Source organism: Mesocricetus auratus, unplaced genomic scaffold, assembly GCF_017639785.1.
Source record: "Mesocricetus auratus isolate SY011 unplaced genomic scaffold, BCM_Maur_2.0 Super-Scaffold_100033, whole genome shotgun sequence".
NCBI lineage: Eukaryota > Metazoa > Chordata > Mammalia > Rodentia > Cricetidae > Mesocricetus > Mesocricetus auratus.
The window spans coordinates 1,737,666-1,756,832 of record NW_024429213.1 but is presented as its reverse complement, the minus strand read 5'-3'; the positions used below and the strand labels follow the sequence as shown (position 1 = coordinate 1,756,832).

At 41.4% G+C, this 19,167-nt stretch overlaps 2 protein-coding genes across 4 annotated transcripts in view; one reads left to right on the top strand and one right to left on the bottom strand.

Moving 5' to 3' along the window:
- Positions 1 to 19,167, bottom strand: part of Syn1 (synapsin I) — a 41,076-nt gene that overhangs the window by 7,229 nt on the left and 14,680 nt on the right. The window lies entirely within an intron of this gene.
- Timp1 (TIMP metallopeptidase inhibitor 1) lies at positions 2,505 to 7,109 on the top strand. Of its 2 annotated transcripts, none has more exons than XM_005085712.4 (6): positions 2,505 to 2,658; positions 3,504 to 3,635; positions 5,415 to 5,494; positions 5,703 to 5,829; positions 6,030 to 6,154; positions 6,844 to 7,109. In XM_005085712.4, exons 2-6 carry the CDS (start codon positions 3,515 to 3,517, stop codon positions 7,006 to 7,008), a joined length of 618 nt encoding a protein of 205 aa, XP_005085769.1. In that variant the 5' UTR covers positions 2,505 to 2,658; positions 3,504 to 3,514; the 3' UTR covers positions 7,009 to 7,109. The 2 variants fall into 2 exon arrangements, with proteins under 2 accessions (XP_005085769.1, XP_005085770.1); XM_005085713.4 differs by having other exon boundaries at positions 2,523 to 2,658; positions 3,507 to 3,635.

The window sequence follows — 19,167 nt, the reverse complement described above, 5'->3', positions numbered from 1 at the left end:
CATGCACAGTTATATGCACAACCTTCAACTCTCAGAAGCAACACACTTAGATATATGCCAGGCTCTCAGGAAGGGAAATGGATCCCACCAAGGGACACATGCCACTCACAGAGGCACAGACACACCAGAGAACTGTGCACATGCAAGCATACCTACTTCTACTTGCTGAGATTTCTGAATCCATCTTATAAACCAACTTTGCTTCCTTTGTTCCTGAGCTTGAACATAGTGCTGTGTGTGCGTGTAAGTGTGTGTGTCTGTCATATATACATACAGGGTGCTTGGGATTTCCTGGAGAGCCATAACCTGCTATGTTGGCCTTTTTCCTAAGGCCAGGTGAGATCCCAAGTAGATACCATCTCTCTGGGCCTCAGTTTCCTGATCTGCCCAAAGGTAAACAAGACCAAGCACTTAACACTTTCTGGGGATCATCAGGTATTTGCACATGCCAGTGGATTCCTATGGGAGCCTCATACCTACCCAGTTCCCAGACAGATACAGGCCAAACACCTCTGTGCTCTGTGATATCCACCCCACTCCATTTCAAACCTGCACAACAATGGGAATCCTCACATGTAAACAGTTGGCAAAAGTGTGCTGACTCAAGTTTCATAAAGAGCTTTCGTCAAAAGCAGGATCATAGTAGAGAGAGCGGACTTTCCCTCTCTTCTCCTCAGTCCTGCCACCTACGTCCTCAGCCCCGTCTCGTCTACTCTCACTCCTCACTTTCACAATCAGATGGTTGAGGATGTTGGTTCCCTTCCCTTTGTTCCTTTCTTTGTATCGCTACCTCCCCACCACAGTGATTTCTTCACTATCATTCCTGGACAGGCCATCAGACCCCTTTCTGTCTCTGTTTTCTCCTTAAACTGTAAAAATATGAATTGTAACTCACAGACAGACATGTGGGGAAGAATAAATCAATTTTTTCAGAGGGAAAAAAATCTTAGTACACACATAAAGTAAACCCGAATCTTCAAAGTGTTGGTTACTACTATTGTTGTTGTTACTGATTTGATACCTCTTCATTAAAGAAGAATGAGGACTACAGCAAATAAACAAACAAAAATCCTGGACAGGAAATATTGTCCAGCAGATAAAGATGTTTGCTGCCTCCATGCCTGACAACCTGAGTTTTAGCCCATATGGAAGGAGAGGACTGGCTCCTGCAGGTTGTCCTCTGAACAATACAAGCATGACTACATCCACACACACACACACACACACACACACACACACACACACACTGAATAAAGATTTAAAAAACCTTTTAAAACTTTTGTATATGGCGAGTATTTTGTTGAGTGCTGGCAGTAGGTTTTTGTATGCTGTGGTTATTGAGCTAATCTAAATTAATAAAATTTAATTAGCTAAAGTGAATTTACACAATGATCTTAGCAATAGTATACAGTAAGTCCCCTACCAAGTAGCTGCTGTCATCACTATCATTATCATTTTCTGTGTGTGTGACAAGGTCTCACTCCAGGCTGTCCTGGGACTCACTATGTAGACCAGACTACCCTCAAACTTTCAGGGTCCACCTGCCTGCTGGGATTACAACCATTGTCATTACTATTGGTCTACCCTCCCTGTATTAATTGAGGGTGTAAATCATCCCATAGAACCTTCCACAAGACCCCAGGGCATATCCCTGCATCATCAGGAAGCTGGTGGGCAGTAGTTGCCTCATCCCACCCCACGAGGGATGTGGGCTGGTTGGTGGGGAGGGAGCTGGGCAGGATGAGGTGGGGATGGATTTTCTACTGACTCACTAGCTTCTTTCACCATCATCCACACCCTCATTCCCCCCATGCTCACCACACTGTTCCCTGGTTGCCAAAATTGGGCCCCGCCTGAGTTAACATCCCAGGGTCAAGAAGCCCAGATTTAAATTCCAGTTTTGTCCTGTGACCCTGGGAAAGATCTTCACTTCAGCTATTTCCCTGTTTGATGTTTCTGTTTAAGACAGGGCTCTTGTAGCACAGACCATCTTCAAATATCCTAAATCCTAGGCTCACCGGTGTGTACAACCACAGCAAGCTGTTTGGGATAGGTTGCCACCTAAGCTCTGTTTGCACATCACCTCAGTTCCTCTCCCAGTTCTGACACACTTAACTGCCATCTTGAATAGATAACAGACACTCTCGGTGTGTTAATATCCCCACTGTTGTATTTGTGCCTCTTCTCTCATCTCATGCCGCTCAACTGTTTTTCTAGTTTGTCTCCCCCTCTGCCACCCCTCAACAAAACGCCAGGTCCGCCTTGCTACACAGTAGCTGTACTAAGGCACGGGAATGAAGCCATTGGCTTCAGCCATGGGAAGTTTGGGGGACGTGGGGAACTGGAGAGGCACAGGGCTGTAGGGGCTTGGGCCGCCTTTCCTCTGCCTTTCAAGGCCGCCAGGGAGGAATGCAAGTGACGTGGAGCTGGGGGGAAGGGGCACAGTGGGCTGGCTGGCAGTGAAGGGAGTATCTTTAGCCTGGTCCTCCGGCCCGCCCCTAGGCTTCGATTCCTGCGGTGGGTGGATGAGTAATGCGTCCAGGAAGCCTGGAGGCTGTGATTTCCGCGCCAACTCCGCCCCTTGCATGGACATTTATTCTTCACCGCTCAGTCCCTGCCGCCATCGCCGCAGATCGGGCTTCTAGAGAGACACCAGAGGTAAGTGGGAGCCTGGTGCCCTGGCAGGACTGAGGCTTGGCTGGAGACTGTGTTGGTGCGACCACCAGGCACACCCAGTTCCCTGCCGGACAAGCCGCTCACCTTGGCTTGCAGGTATCAGGATCCCTATTTGGCCAAGGGGAAATATAAGGGGAGGGTGTCTGGAATGAGTGTCCCAAGCTGGACTCTCCCGACTCCCTCATGCCCCTAGCATTCAAGTGCTCCAAACCCACAAGCCTCTAATACCTTAAAGACCTCCCAAACTTGCCAACTCCTCTGAATTTTTCATTGTCCCCCAAACCTCTATAGCTCCCTTTACTCCCCCTGCCCTTAAACTTCGCCATGTCCAGCTCCTGGAACTTCAAAAGTTCTTCTGCCTTTAAATTCCTCAACACTCCCATTAAACTCCCAAATTCCTCCAGACTCGTAACCTGTAACTTTTCTTCAGCTTCCTAAAACCCCAAACCTCCTCTAAAACCCTTAGTAGCTGCATTATATTATTAATAGTCCTCAACTACCAGCCTCCCCTTATACTTCTCCAGTTTCCCAAACTCCAAACTATTTACTCCACAAATGCCAGTCTCCAGATTTCTCCAGCTCCACTAAATTCTTCAGTTTCTCAGCTCGTTGACTCATCAACTGCCACAACTCCATTATCTTCCAATTCACTGTCTCCTAAATCACTGGAACTCAATAAAACCCAAAACCTTCCCAACTGTTTAGGCCCTAAACCTCTCCAGGTTTCTCAACCCCCTTAAGACTCCCAGGTTTCTCTATCCTAAAGAGTTCCCTAACCTCCCTAGAGCCAATGTGCTAGGGATCAACTAATACCTTGTCTCTCCCAGCAGGTACCACCATGGCCCCCTTTGCATCTCTGGCCTATGGCATCCTCTTGTTGCTATCACTGATAACCTCCAGTAAGGCCTGTAGCTGTGCCCCAACCCACCCACAGACAGCATACTGCAACTCCGACCTGGGTGAGTCTATTCCCCTTTCAGGCCCTCTGAGTTCAATAGGGCTCATGATGGCAGTTATCTCTACAACAGTTGCACTAACCCTTGTATAGATCCACTTTGACCATATTGACATCCTATACCCACCTTTGTGTTGGCTGTTCCCTCGCAGGTAGTACTTCTCTGTAGTTATTTACATGGGTGGCTACCTCAAAAGTCATCCTACTGAGATGTCTGTCTGCTTTGTTTACATTTTAATCCCTGTCACATAGTACATCTGATTCCTTGTTAAAAAATACTGTGAATGACACTGCTTAGGGCACAGAAAGGCAGATTTTATTTAGGACCATGGCAATCAGATTTTGCAGTCAGGGAAAGAGATTGGGCTTAACTCTCCACATAGCATGGGCAAATGGAACTCTATGGCCAAGGAACAGGTTAGGGATTGGTGAATGGGAAATCACTGAGAAGAAATATCATAGGCAAGGAGTAAAAGGATTCAGGCTAAGACCATTTTAAAAATATTTATTTTTATTTATGTCTATGTATGTGTGCCATGTGTGGTGTGCAAGTGCCTATGGAGTCCAGAAAGCATTGGATCCCCTGGAGCTGGAGTTACAAGTTGTTGTGAGCCACCCTAAGTGGATGCTGGGAATCATACTTGGGTCCTCTAGAAGAGCAGCAAATGTTCTTAACCATTAAGCCCATGAGCTAACTTTTTTGAGACTAGATCTCACTATGTAGTCCAGACTGGCTTTGAACCCTTTATCCTCCTCACTCGGTCTTCCAAGTGTTGAGATTACAGGCCTGTGCCACCACACCCAGTTCAGGACTCTTGCTGAAAACTGACCAGTGTAATCATCTGATGGCCAGTGGGAGATGAGGAGTCCCATCACATATTGAGGACAGTCAGATGAGGGTGGGTTTTTCACTAAACTGATTTAGTATGCTTCGCTACAACTGGATTTTTCTTTTTCTTTCTTTTTTTGTTTTGTTTTTTGGTTTTTTGAGATAGGGTTTCCCTGTGTAACATCCCTGGCTGTCCTGGAACTCACTCTGTAGACCAGGCTGGCCTCAAACTCATGGAGATCTGCCTGCTTCTGCCTCCCGATTGCCTGGCATCTACAACTGCATTTTTAAGAGAAACTTCACTTATAAGCTTGAAAGAAGGTTAATAAGCCCGAGTAAATTGTGGTCAAGCAAAGAATATGTGTCAGTCCCCTCCCTTCTCTAATTCTCCATCATACTTGATAGACTCTAACAATCCATATACCTGTTTCTCCATACTGGGGATTGAACATAGGGCCTTTCATACACTAAGCAAATTGAGGTACAAGCCCAACCCTTTTTGTGAATTTTATTTTAAAACAGGTTCTCACTAAATTGTCTAGACTGGTCTTGATCTCACACTGTAGTGGTCCTCCTTCAACAGCTTGACAGAGCTGGGGTTACAGGTCTGTGCCACCATGCCTGGCTATTTAATTTTAGTAGTCTCCTCCTGACTTGAATGTGAGCTCCACAAGGAAATGGATTCCTGTGTTTGGGTCACTGTTGTGTCCTTAACACCCTGAACAGTGGCTAGCATACATCAGGTACTCCAAAATATTTGTTGAGTAAGCCAACAGATGGATATATGAAAAGTGCTTAAAACAGTACCTGGAAGAGTAGACAATGTATAGAAGAATCAATCAACAGATGTGGAAACCATTAAGTGTGCTGTCTCTATTAGAATTATGCTGTATATATGCTTTGCTGTTATGGGTTCATGCTGCCCACTTGACTCATTTTCCCCTTCCTTTCTAGTCATAAGAGCAAAATTCATGGGGTCCCCAGAAATCAACACTACCACCTTATACCAACGTTATGAGATCAAGATGACTAAGGTATTCCCCCTCCCCCTCCCCGTCCTTCCCTCTTTCCCTCCATAGCCATACTAACCTCTTCCTCCCCCTCAAATACAAGCGTCTAGCCTTTGGTTGGTGTGGACGTTTCCCATAATTTTGTGGTTTAGAGATATGACACCAGGTTAAGAGTGAGTGGAGTGGGAGGACTAAATCAACAAAAGATAGACTTTTTGTCACTCATGGACAGATGCTCAAAGGATTCGATGCGGTGGGAAATGCCGCAGATTTCCGGTTCGCCTACACCCCAGCCCTGGAGAGCCTCTGTGGATATGTCCACAAGTCCCAGAACCGCAGCGAGGAGTTTCTCATCGCGGGTGAGGCCCCGCCCCTTCGCCTTGGGCCACACCCCTTCATCCTCAGATGCTTTCTGGCAACTGGGCGGAGCGAGGCTCTAAAGGGAAAGGGCCTGGTTGAAATGGGGGCGGGACGGTTTGTAAACTAATACTAATCAGGTGACCCCTCCCAGCACCACCCGGCCAATCAAAAGTTTGTTGGTTTCTCCTTTCCCGTACAGGACGCTTAAGGAACGGGGATTTGCATATCAGTGCCTGCAGCTTCTTGGTTCCCTGGCATAGCCTGAACCCTGCTCAGCAAAAGGCCTTTTCAAAGACGTATAGTGCTGGCTGTGGGGTGTGCACAGTAAGTTCCTAGATACAGCTCTCCTCCTGGAGATAATTCCTGGAACTGTTTCTTTTTCCCTCTGGCTATTCTTTGTTATTGTAGCTGCTTCCCAAACCCAATTACCGTTTTTAATTTCTCTTGCCATTGTCCCAAGCCTGCTCTTTTGGAGATTCTAGTTGTTCTGTTATCTTGGGACTGCATGTTCCCAGAACCTTCTCTGTCTCTCTAACTTTTCATTTGTGACTATTCTGAAACGCTGCTGTCTGTTTCTGATTTCCCAAGATTAGGTTTGGCTTCCCAGGCATGTTCTGCAAGAATTCGAAGTGCTATTCTCCAAATCCACAGGGACACGTCGACCTGGCTACTTCAAAACTGTTCCCTGACAGCAATAAATATCCTCTGACCCCAGTCACAGTCTGAGAGCCCCATTGCTTATCCTTATGCTTAACCTCTCTGCATGCCAGCTGTTACTCTCTACTATCAGTTCTGTGCCTGAGTGACTTCAAGTGATAGTTTCCTACCCACCATTCCAGAACACTGGCTTTCTGTTTCCCAAATGGGAGAAGCTGTTCTTGGGTTTAAACACAGGTAGGGCAATGCCAAGTCTTCACAGCTGCCCGTGTTTCCAGGAGAGTGGAACACTCTACATAGGGGAGGGAACAGGGGAAGAAGAAGACCTCAGAGCGGACCTTTCTCTCATCTTCCAGGTATTTCCCTGTTCAACCATCCCTTGCAAACTGGAGAGTGACACTCATTGCTTGTGGACAGATCAGATCCTCATGGGCTCCGAGAAGGGCTACCAGAGCCGTAACTTTGCCTGCTTGCCACGGAATCCACAGTTGTGTGCCTGGCAATCCCTGGGGGCCAAATGACCCAAAGCCTACCCCCAGTGGAAGCTGAGCATGCACACTGTTTACCTTCCCTCCATTATTCTTTCTCTTAGACGGTGAAATAAAAAACTACCACACAGCAATGCTGTTTCAGTGTAGTGTCTGGGAACGAACTCAAGACACTGATAAACTGGTGGGAGCATCCAGGGTTCAATGAAAAGGAAAAGATTTGAAATGTTGAGTTTGGAGGCTGGAAACGTAGCTTCGAGGTAGAGCAGCTGCTTTGCATGTACAAAGCCCCAGGGTCAATCTCTAGCAAAAAAGAAAAGGAACAAAAGCCAACCTTGTCTACAGAGACAGAGTTCCAGGACAGTCAGGATTACATAGAGAAACCCTGTTTCCAAAAAGAAAAGAAAAATAAAAAGAAAAAAGAATGGAAAAAGGTGTTGGGTTTTTATACTTTACAAAAAATGATATATTGGTAATAATTGAAACATTGGCATTAACACTGGGAACCCGAAAAATCAGTAATGGTCATTAACCTTGCATTATCAACTCCAATCTATTTAACATTTTCTCTACTAACTACTTTGAGACATCTTATTACAGTGATTATTATTATTTTTGTTTCCTTTTTATCTTTCTGTATGTGTCAATGTGTACCAGTAAAGGCTTATACATGTCATGACAGTCAAATGACAGCCTCGGGTGTCTGACCTTGCCCTTACTTTGTCTCATTGTTCCCTGCATAGAGCAGGCTGGGATTCTCCTTATTCCCAGTTTACATACAGCTGCAAATTACCACTGCCCAGCTTTATGTGGATTTGGGGATTCAATCCTAGGTCCTCATACTTTCATGACAAATGCTTTATCCACTAAGACATGACTCCAGTTCCATTTTGCCCCTCTTTTTGAGACAGGCTGGCCTCACACTTGCTGCAATTCTCCTGCCTCTGTTTCCTGATTGCTGGGATTATAGACATGTGTCACCACACCATGCCTACTACAGAAATTTCTAATTCTTACTTGCCCAAGCTTCTCTAGTTAATAAAGTATCCACAGTTGAAAACTTCTCTATTCACAAATATCACCCATTGACAAATTCATAGAAAACTGCCCTATCAATTGGTAAACATCTCTCCTTGCCTCTGGCATTTTTCTAATGTAGTCTAATGAAGATGCCCCATCCAAGCTGTTTACTTCCTAAATTTGACTTAAGTGAAAGGAAGGGGACCTAGCAACATTACCAGCTAGCCAGGGACTCTGGAAAATGGGATATACCTGACCTTATAATGTACAATGAGGAAAAGGAATGATGCTGAAATCAATAACTCTCATCTACTCTCCTCTTGTTGCTTTTATCCTGACCAATTCTGCAGAAAACACTGAACACAGATATGGAATTAGGGTTTGACATATTTATTTTCTTTTTTCCTGTGTGCTATTAGGGATTGAACCTAGGGCTTTATAGGCAAGCAGCAAACACTCTAAAATTAGCCTCTATCCCTTAGGCCCACATAGGGTTTAAAATTAGGATCACCCAGGTTTCTGGAGTGACTCTCAAATTTCTTAATCATCTTTTTCTGTAAAATTTGAATGAGATGACAAACATCTTTCTAGGATTTCCAGTTCCCACAGATGGACCCAGGTCTATCCAACCCCTTCCCAGGGTCCTGACTCTGGAAACCAGAATTTCAGACTGAGACCCTCAAGAGAACACTGAAGTATTGTGTTGACATAAATTTGCTTGAACAAACAAACAAATGACTCCAATGTGCCTTCGTTGATTAATAAAAGGAAATTCAAATTCCCTCCTATCAGACTAGGCACTGCTCCTATCAACAAGAACAGCTAGGCACGGTATCCTTGCCTGCAATCCTAGCATGCAGAGGGCTTAGTCAGGATGATCGTAAGTTTAAAGCCAGCTTGGGTTACATAGGGTGATCCTTTCTCAAATGTACATACACGTGTACACACACACACACACACACCAAAACACTAAACAAAGAAAAAGAATTAACACTTGTCTTGGGCTGTTGGATTGGGAGTGCAGTTCATTGATCCAACTTGCCAAACAAAACAAAACAAAACACCCAAGTCAGCACCTGCAGGATGTCCTAGGTCACCATGTGTGGCCCTCTGAATCCTCTGTGGTCCTGCCTTATAGTTTTTACATTTCTGGGAGGTTCCACCAGGCCAAAGTTATACTCTATATTGATAGGCAGAATTTTTTTAAAAATTAAATTTATTTTTATTTTATGGTCATTGGTGTTTTGCCTGCATATATGTCTGTGTGAAGGTGTCAGATCTTGGAGTTACAGACAGTTATTAGCTGCCATGTGGGTGCTAGGAATTAAACCTGTGTCCTCTGGAAGAGCAGTCAGTGCTCTTAACCACTGACCTATCTCTCCAGCCCCCCAAAATTTTTAAAGGACAATAAATATCTCCTATATTGTTCAGACTAGCCTGGAATCGTTATGTAGCCTAAGCTGGCTTTGAACTCATGATCCTCCTGCCTCACTCTCCTTAACCCTGGCGATACAGGCAGGCATCATTATACCTATCCTACACCAGGCAGATTTTGGGCACATGTACTTATTCACTTGAGTAGGGAATGCCTGGTGTAGCAGCAATGTTTGCATAAAGACTGTGTTGATGGGTATAACTGCAAGGGAGATGTTGAGGTCCTGTTTTGGCCCTAGTAACTTTGTTGACATTGTTTCAGATGTCGATTTTGGCAGCTTCTGTCCAGTCATCAAACTCTAGTACCAGCTCCCTGAATACCAATGTGACTCCCTGACTTCAGTGCCTGTTCCCTAGAGTTCTTTTTTTTTTTTTTTTTTTTTTTTTTTTTTTGGTTTTTGGTTTTTACGAGACAGGGTTTCTCTGTATTGTTTTGGAGGCTGTCGGTCCAGCCCGGCCTCTGCCTCCCGAGTGCTGGGATTAAAGGCGTGCGCCACCACCGCCTGGCTTAGAGTTCTTAACATTTTGTCCCTTGGAAAAAACAGAAAGTGGCAGGGGAAGGATGAAACTTAGTATCAAGAGCCATTCTTTTTTTTTAATTTATTTATTTATGTGCTTTGGTGTTTCCTGCATATATGTCTGTATGAGGATGCCTGATCCTCTGGAACTGGAGTTATAGACAGCTGTGAGCCTCCATGTGGGCGCTGGGAATTGAACCTGGGTCTTCTGGAAGAGCAGCCAGTGTTCTTAACCCTTGGGCCATCTCTCCAGTCCCAAGAGCCATTCTTCCACCAACCTGTCCACCATGTAGGTAGGACCTGTAGCCAGACCCAGTGTGTAGGAGAAAATGCAGGTAGCCTGGCATGCTGTGCTTCTAAGTAAGAAGCATAGCACACCACCAGAACAGAATATTCCCAGAAATCAGAAGTAGCATGCATAGCCAATAGCTGGCCTGGGGACATGTCTGCACTCTTCATGTCTCCTTTTATGTGCTGCTTCTGCATAGAGACCCTGGTAGTATGAGTGCTCACTATTCAATGTGTTAACCAATCACAGTCAATAGGCTTCCATAATACGTGTGGCAGCTCACCTAAAATAAAGCAGATGCTGTTCCTTGAAACTGTCTCCAGAGTGTTTCATCCCTGCAGTCTTTTCTGACCCATGGGTATTGCAGCTTAGTTGGGCAATGCCCTGGCAACAATTGCAACAGCACCAGGTGCAGTATGGACTGGGCTAATAAGTACCTCAGGGTACACAGAGCGCAGAACATCATACAAGACCATTTTCTGCGAGACTTGGCACAAGCTCATGGCAGTGTTTGTAGTTCTGGGAGTCCCCATTCCCCACCACTTTTATAGGAAAACCACTGACACCCTCCCTCAGCATGTCCATTTGTGACCCTCTTTGAGAAAGATTCTATCATAGCTGAGGTTAAATGCATGGGAGGGTCACAGCCCTGTGAATTACACAGCGTGAGATCCAGGCCAGTTCATGACCTGAGGATTGGTTTGTCCCTCTCCTGAGCCTCAGTTCTTCTTCTTAATAAAAGGGCATCATAAGACTGGAGAGATGGCTCAAACGTTAGAGCACTGGCTGCTCTTCTAGAGGCCCTGAGTTCAATTTATAGCAATAATATGGTGGCTCACAACCATCTGTAATGAGATATGGTGCCCTCTTTGGGAATGCAGGGATACATGTAGACAGAACACTGTATACATAATAAATAAATTAATTAAAAATGGGCGTCTCAGTCCTTACCCAGACCTTTTAGAGTAGTAAGACTTGGAAGATGATTATGAAGTGTATTTGCCCTGTGGGGAGTGATTGAATGAAGTCTGCTGTGGAATAATCCTTTTGTACACTATAAATATGTATTACTACTCCCATTGTTAATGAAAAGCTGATTTGCCAATAGCTGGGCAGGAAGAGATTGAACAAGACATCCTGAGATAGACAGAATGCTGGGTGGAGTCAGAAGAGTCTCCAGCCAGGAGCAGGAGATGAATGTGCTAATAAAGGTACCATTGTATGGCAGAGTGTAAATAAGGAATATGGGTTAGTTTAAAATGTCAGGGTTAGCTAGTAACAAGCCTGAGCTATTAGCAGAGCATTTATAAGTATGTCGAGCCTCCATGTTGGTTATTTGGGAGCAGGCAGTTGGGACTGGAGAACTCCATCTACAGAAATCCTGAGCAAGTGTGTGCTGTTGACATGGGCATTACTTGTCAAGTACTTCAGGGTTTTGGCCCTATGAGAGAGGCAAAGCCTTCCTTGAGTAATGCTAAGAGAGATGGTAAAACCTTTCTCAGGAGTCCAAATGCAAACGTAGACAGTGTGTGCAGAAAATGTTCCTGTAGCACCCCCCCCATGTTTAAGACCTAAAGACTGCTCCTATCAAGATTAGCTAAACTTGCCTGGTGATGGCCGGTGCACGCCTTTAATCCCAGCACTTGGGAAGCAGAGACAGGTGGATTTTTGTGAGGTTGAGGCCAGCCTGGTCTACAAAGTGAGTTCCAGGACAGACTGCAAAGCTACAGAGAAAATCTGTTTCAAAACAAACAAACAAACAAACAAACAAACCAAAAATCCCTTGTTTCTTTGATCCAACTGTATATTTTAAAACCCATCTTCTTGTCCAACTGAATGCAATAACACCACCTCCTTGTTCAACTATATATAATAAGCACACCAAGCCAGGGATGAAGGGAAGAGGGCTGTAGGTTTCTCCATCAGAGAGCCTAGACCATCCAACCACAGTTTTTCTTCATATGCATGTCTGTGTTTCTGTGTATGTCTTTTCTTCATTCCCTCACAGCCCCAGTCAGGTCAAGTCCTGAGGCCTGTAAGAGTGCAGCTATTGCCCTTTGGACACTTTTTTCCATTTTCAGTTTTTAGTTTCATGCGTATGAGTAGTTTTGCCTGCATGTATGTCTGTGCCCAAGGAATCTTAAAGAGTGCATCAGTTCGCCCGGGACTGGAGTTTTGGCCGTTTGTGAACCACCATATGGATGCTGGGAATTGAATTCAGGTCCTCTGGCAGAATAGCCATTGATCTTAGATGCTGAGCCATCTCTCCGGTCCCAACTTGTCAGATATTTTTACATAAAAACATGTAAGTCATGTAGGTGTGGTGGCATATACCTTTAATCTCTTCACTAGAGAGGTAGAGACAGGTGGATCTCAGTGCTTTTGAGTCTAGTTTGGACTGTATAGCAAGATCCAGGACATCTGGGGCTACACAGAGAGAGCTTTTCTCAAAAACAAAGCAACAAAAAAATATGAACCTCTCAAGAAGGAGATGTGTCAGTGCACTTACCTAACAGGCAGGCACACAGGCCTGAGTTGGAACTCCAGCCTGAGACCTATAGAAAAGGATATCATGGAATTTTTATAATAACTAAATGTGCAGTGTTACTAACTGTGACCTAATTTCTATGCAGGCATGAACCCTGAAGTCGGGTCATCTGTATTCCAATCTCTTTTTTTTTTTTTTTTTTGGTTTTTACGAGACAGGGTTTCTCTGTATTGTTTTGGAGGCTGTCGGTCCAGCCTGGCCTCGAACTCACAGAGATCCACCTGCCTCTGCCTCCCGAGTGCTGGGATTAAAGGAGTGCGCCGCCACCGCCCAGTGCTACATATGATTAAGATGGACAGCTTCAACAAAAATTTATGAACTATGCAAAGAAATAAGAAAATATGGCATAAACACAGGGACAATAAGAGTCATTTAACATTTCTCTTTAAGCTGAGATGTTGAACTTACTAGACAAAGTCTACAGAGCAGTGATTTTAAATATACACATGTATGTATGTATTTTTCCATGAAAACAGTTTCTTAGCTGGACAGTGGTGGTGCACAACTTTAATCCCAGCACTCAGGAGGCAGAGGCTGGTGGATCTCTTTGAGTTCAAGGCCAGTCTCTATATAGTGAGTTCCAGGACAGCTAGGGATACACACAGAAACCCTGACTTGAAACACAAAAAGCAAGAGAAAAAAAAAACTCGAATGAAATGACACTCTAGTAACTGAAATCTTCATAAAGAAATAAAGAACTCTTATGATAACCACACAGATGTTTTATATGTATGCATGTGTTCTTGAGATAGTCTCTTGTAGTTCTTGGGACTCTTATGTTGCTGAAGCTGACCTTGACCCACCGACTCTACTACCTCTACCTCCAAATTTTGTGATTCTAGGCATTTGGACCAAGCCTGTCTCTATAGGTAAATACAAATAATGACATGAATGCTTTGGCTTGATATACGTGTTTCTTCCCTGACTTAAAAAGCAACTATATAAGATATGATTACACTGATTGTCTTTGACACACAATTGGTAAATATTATTATTTGTTTGCCAATAATAGCACAAAGAAACATGAGAATAAAGCTATAAAAGTATACAGAGGAAAAATTTGCTACTGAAATTAGTTCCAATTAGACTTAAATCAATTATAATCCTTTGGGAAAACACTAACATTTTATTTATTTATTTATTTATTTATTTATTTATTTATTTATTTATGGATCAAACCCAGGACCTTGTGCATGCTATACATAAAAGCAATATTGTTTTAATCAGAAAAGAATCAGGATAATTAAAGTGCTTTTCAAGAGAATATTGAAAATAAAATTTATTAAGGAATAAATATGTTTGAAAAAATTGAAAAATAAATATGTTCATTAAGGAATAAATATGTTTGAAAAGCAAATATTGAGAAAATTCAAAATTGCAAACATAAGAATAAAAGAAGAGCTGGGTGTAGTGAAATATTAGTCTCAGTACTCATGAGGTAGAGGCAGGTCCATCTCTGTGAGTTCGAGGCAAGTCTGGTCTGTATCCTGAGTTTCAGGATAGTCACAGCTACACAGAGAAACTCTGTTTCAAAAATGAAACAATAAGGAATAAAAGGAGCGGGCAGGAGTCTATCTCGGTGGTAAACACTGGCATAGCATGCATAAGACCATGGGTTCAAATCCCAGTACCACCAGAAGCACTCATATTTAGTTTTGCGTGGTAGAAAATGCCTTTAATCCTAGGGGACCAAGGCAGAAGGATTATATTTAAGACCAGTCTGAGCTACCTTGTAAATTCAAGGCCATCCGGAACTGTAAAGTGAGACACTGTCTTAAAGAAAAAAAGAAATAAAATAAGTAAAAATTGCAAACATAAATTATAACTTACTAGTAATTACATTAAATGAAAAACTAAACACTCAGTTTAAAAGGCAGAATGGGAACAGAGCTGTGGTGGCCTATGCCTTTAATCCCAGCACTTGGGAGGCAGGGGCAGGTGGGTCTCTGTGAGTTCTAGGCCAGCCTGGTCTACTGAGCAAACTCCAGGATGGTTAGGGTTGTTACACAGAGAAACCTTGTGGGGATGGAGAGCAGAGAGATGGCTCAGCAGATAAGAGCACTTGCTGCTCTTGAAGAAGACTTAGGTTCAGTTTCCAGCACCCACGTGGCAGCCATCACACATGCAGGCAAATACTCATGAGTATAAAAATTTAAAAAATAAAAAGCTTCCTAAAAAAGCATAATGGATGTAAACCATCACCTAATTATATGCTGTCTACAAGGCACCTTTTTTCATCTACTTATTTATTTTTAATATTTTTGTGTATGGACAGCATTTTTGTTCTTGTTTGTTGGTTTTGGTTATTCATTTATTTTTCTGTTTTTGAGACAGAGTCTCATCCTACCTATCCTGGAGCTATGTAATCCAGGCTAGCCTCAAATTCACAAAGTTCCTGCTGACCCTGCTTCCTGAGTGCTAGGACTAAAGGAATGCACCACCACATCTAGCTCGACAACATTCTTATAAAACAAAAAAAAATCCTTTATTACATCTATTTATTGTGTGTATGTATCCACATATACACCCATGTTACAATGCACCATGTGAAGATCATGGTACAACCTGTGGGAGTTGGTTCTCTCCTTCTGCTATGTGGGTCCTGGCTGACATTTTTTTTGTTTGTTTTTCGAGACAGGGTTTCTCTGTATTGTTTTGGAGGCTGTCCTGGAACTCGCTCTGTGCACCAGGCTGACCTTGAACTCACAGAGATCCATCTGCCTCTGCCTCCCGAATGCTGGGATTAAAGGCATGAGCCACCACCGCCCAGCTTGGCTGCCTTTTTTATACTTAAATACAAAAATAGGAAGAACATGGGTTGATGGAAAAAGATACCACGTAAATACTAACAAAAAGAGAGCTAGAATGTCTATACAAATATTAGAGAAAGCAGACTTTGAAAGAAATTAGCATTAGAGATAATAATAAGATTATAATAATTATATAATAATAAGATATAATAAGATCAATTCATCAAGAAGATGTACCAAATAACACATATGCCAGCAATAGCCTTATTTGTGTCCTTGATGACTAACATTATGATTAGGGTGGATGAAATCTCAATATAGTTTTAATTTGTATTTTTCTGGTGGCTAGTAATGTTGAACTTTTTTCATGTTCATGGGTGATTTATTTTTTGAGGACTGTCTGCTTATTTAATTAGCCAGTCTATTGATTGGGTTATTTAAGTTTTTGCTATTTAGATTACTGAGTTCCTTGTATATTGTACATATCAATCCTTTGTCAGCTAGTAAAGATTTTTTCCCTATTAACTGTTTCCTCATGAAGTTCCATTTATCAATCGTTAGCCTTAACTTCATGAGTTACTATAATCCTATTTAGAAAGTGCTTGTCCATTCCAATAACATGAAGTATTTTTCCTACTTTTTCTATAAGTTTTAGAGTTTTGGGTCTTATGTTAAATTCTCAGAAAAGTAAAACAGACCTATCTATAAGCAGACCTAGCTACATTATGCCTGGGTATTTATCCAAAAGTTATCACAGCAGTTTTCACAATAGCTAAATTATGGAACCAATATTGGTATCTCTCTATCTCAACAGAAGCACATGAAGAAAATGTGGTCATACACAAAATGAAATTTTTTGAATAAAGGAAAATGAGGTTATTTCATCTGCAAGAAAACGACTGACTGTAACTGCAGATAATCATAGTAAGTGAATTAAATAAGTTTCATAAAGACAAAATTTTCTGTGGGTCCTAGATTTTTTATAGATGCAAAAAATTGCATATATAAATGCCACAAAAGTAGAACCAGAATTGTCTGGGGACCGAATGGAAAGGGGAAAAAAATGAAAGGGGCGTGTAGCCAGCTATGGGGCAGGTGTTGCTCAAAGTACAATATATACTCTAATGAAAATGGCCTTATATAATCCAGTATAATAAAATAAAATACAGAAAATGTGCCTTGTACTAGAGGTCTTCCTGACTAGTTGCACCAAGTATTTATTTAAAGAATAAATTACATCAATTTCCTTCCCATAGTATCAGGATACCTAAACTACATTAGAAAAGAAAATAGTAGTTCAGTACTCCTTACAAACACAGATATCATAATCTTAACAATATGCTATCTGAATCCCACAATGGATTCACTAAGTCCAAGTGAGTTTTAGCCCAGTAATGCAAATTTTATACCCAGATACAACATAAACACATTTATGAAACTATCAGTTTACATGAAAATCAATTAATGTAATATAGTATATTCATGAAATAAAGAGCAAAAGCCCCATAATCATGTCAATAAAACATCAAAAGTACTTGACATAAAGTCCAACACCCTTTCATGATAAAAAACAATCACCTAAAAAACCAAAAGAACCCCAAAAAACAACAACAACATAAACAAAACAATCACCTAGGAATAGAAAAAAAACTCTTACCAACACAATCAGCAGTTAAGATATGCCAGGTGCTGGGGTTTTACCATTTAACCATCTTAAGTAGTTTAATTCATACATCAACTCTATGATGCAAGAAATATTATCACCTGCATTTTACTGCTGGATAAATTGAGGTGCAAGGCATTTAAATAAAATCTCTTGTGCTAGTAGATAATAAGTCATAGTGGTAGGATTTCCATGCAGAAATCCCAGCTATGGGGTCAATGCTCATATTGACATTTTACTGAACTGGTTCTCAAAGAATGTGAGATAACGGTGATAAACAAATTGGATTTCCTTAAAACTAACGGTTTGACCAGGCATGGTGGCACACGCCTTTAGTCCCAGCACTCGAGAGTCAAAGGAAGGCAGATCTCTGTGAGTTTGAGGCTAACCTGGTCTACAAAGTGAGTTCCAGGATAGCCAGGGTTGTTACACAGAGAAACCCTGTCTCAAAAACCCAAGCAACAACAAAAACCCAGCAACAACAATAAAGCAAACACCTAATGGTTTAAAATGTAAATAAACCTAATTCATACACTGTTAATTTATATGAGCAACCATGATACTTGCAATATTAGTAATAAATTCAATAATGCTAGATTTCCACTGATAGTTTAATTATAATTTAAGCCATAAAATTGGTAATGTTTATTCATGTAAGCAAATATAATTTATAGCATTGGAAAATATTAGCAATTAATTCTAAACTTTGATGGAATTACTAACAACAATTCAATTTCTATTTGTAACTAAAATGTAACTCATAACCACAGTACTTACAATTTGTAGTAACAATAATGTAAATATCAGTAACTATAATAGCCACTGAAATATTAACAATTTGATTTCTTCTCAGCATAAATACTAATCGTGTATATTGATAACCATAATTTGTAGCCAGGCAGTGGTGGTGCATGCCTTTAATCCCAGCACTCAGGAGACAGAGGCAGGCGGATCTCTGTGAGTTTGAGACCAGCCTGGTCTACAAGTTGTTACATCAGATATTAGTAATGATACTTTTATATGAATGCATTTCAAAACAGATACTTCTAATTTGTATGCAAGCATAATTTGTGATACGGTTACATATACATTTTGATGATGCTAGTAATGATTATTTTATTTCTATGTAGTCAGGCTAGCCTCAAACTCATAATCCTTCTGCCTCTGCCTCCTAAGTGTTGGAATTACATACCTATACCACCACATCTGGCTGGTTATTTGATTTCTAGTAAAAATTCTAATTTCATTTGTAATATTGATACCCACAATTTATATCAATTACAATGATTTGTAGTATTCATGAGCATTTGTATTAATAGTGATTATATTTTATGGTAATAAACAATGATTCAATTTCTATTTGTAAATAATTTATAATACTGCTATTGAAACTTTTTATTGCCCGTCTAGTTTGAAATATGGGTAAAATTTTTATCAGGAGGAATATTTCATAACGTTTGTTACAATGGAATGAAATCTGACTCATTATGTTAATCCAGCTAATTCACATTAGAAACACATATCTAATATGGTAATAGTGAACAACATGAAAATAGTATTTAATAAATATTGGGATCAGTGACTTAATTAATATATGTATCTTTAGGAAATTTGTGGTCTCGGTTGACCATCCCTCATCAAAAATCTAAACTCTGAAATGTTCCCAATTCTGAAATCTTTTGAGTGCCTCCATATGCTCCACAAGTGTCATGTCCTATGTGTGACCTCATGTGACAAGTAGCAGTCAAAACACAGGCTTATTAAAATTTTGTATAAGATAACTTTGAATTATATGAATAAGGAGTATGTGAAACATTAATTTCATCTTTAGAAATGGGTCTCTAAGATTCAATGTTAAAGTTAACCTGTAAGCCCCACCTGCTACGGATCAGGTAATTTCCTGGGATGTTGAGAGTTCTTGGAAAAATAACAGCCAAACTACATGGGAAAATATAGTGGCCATATAGGTT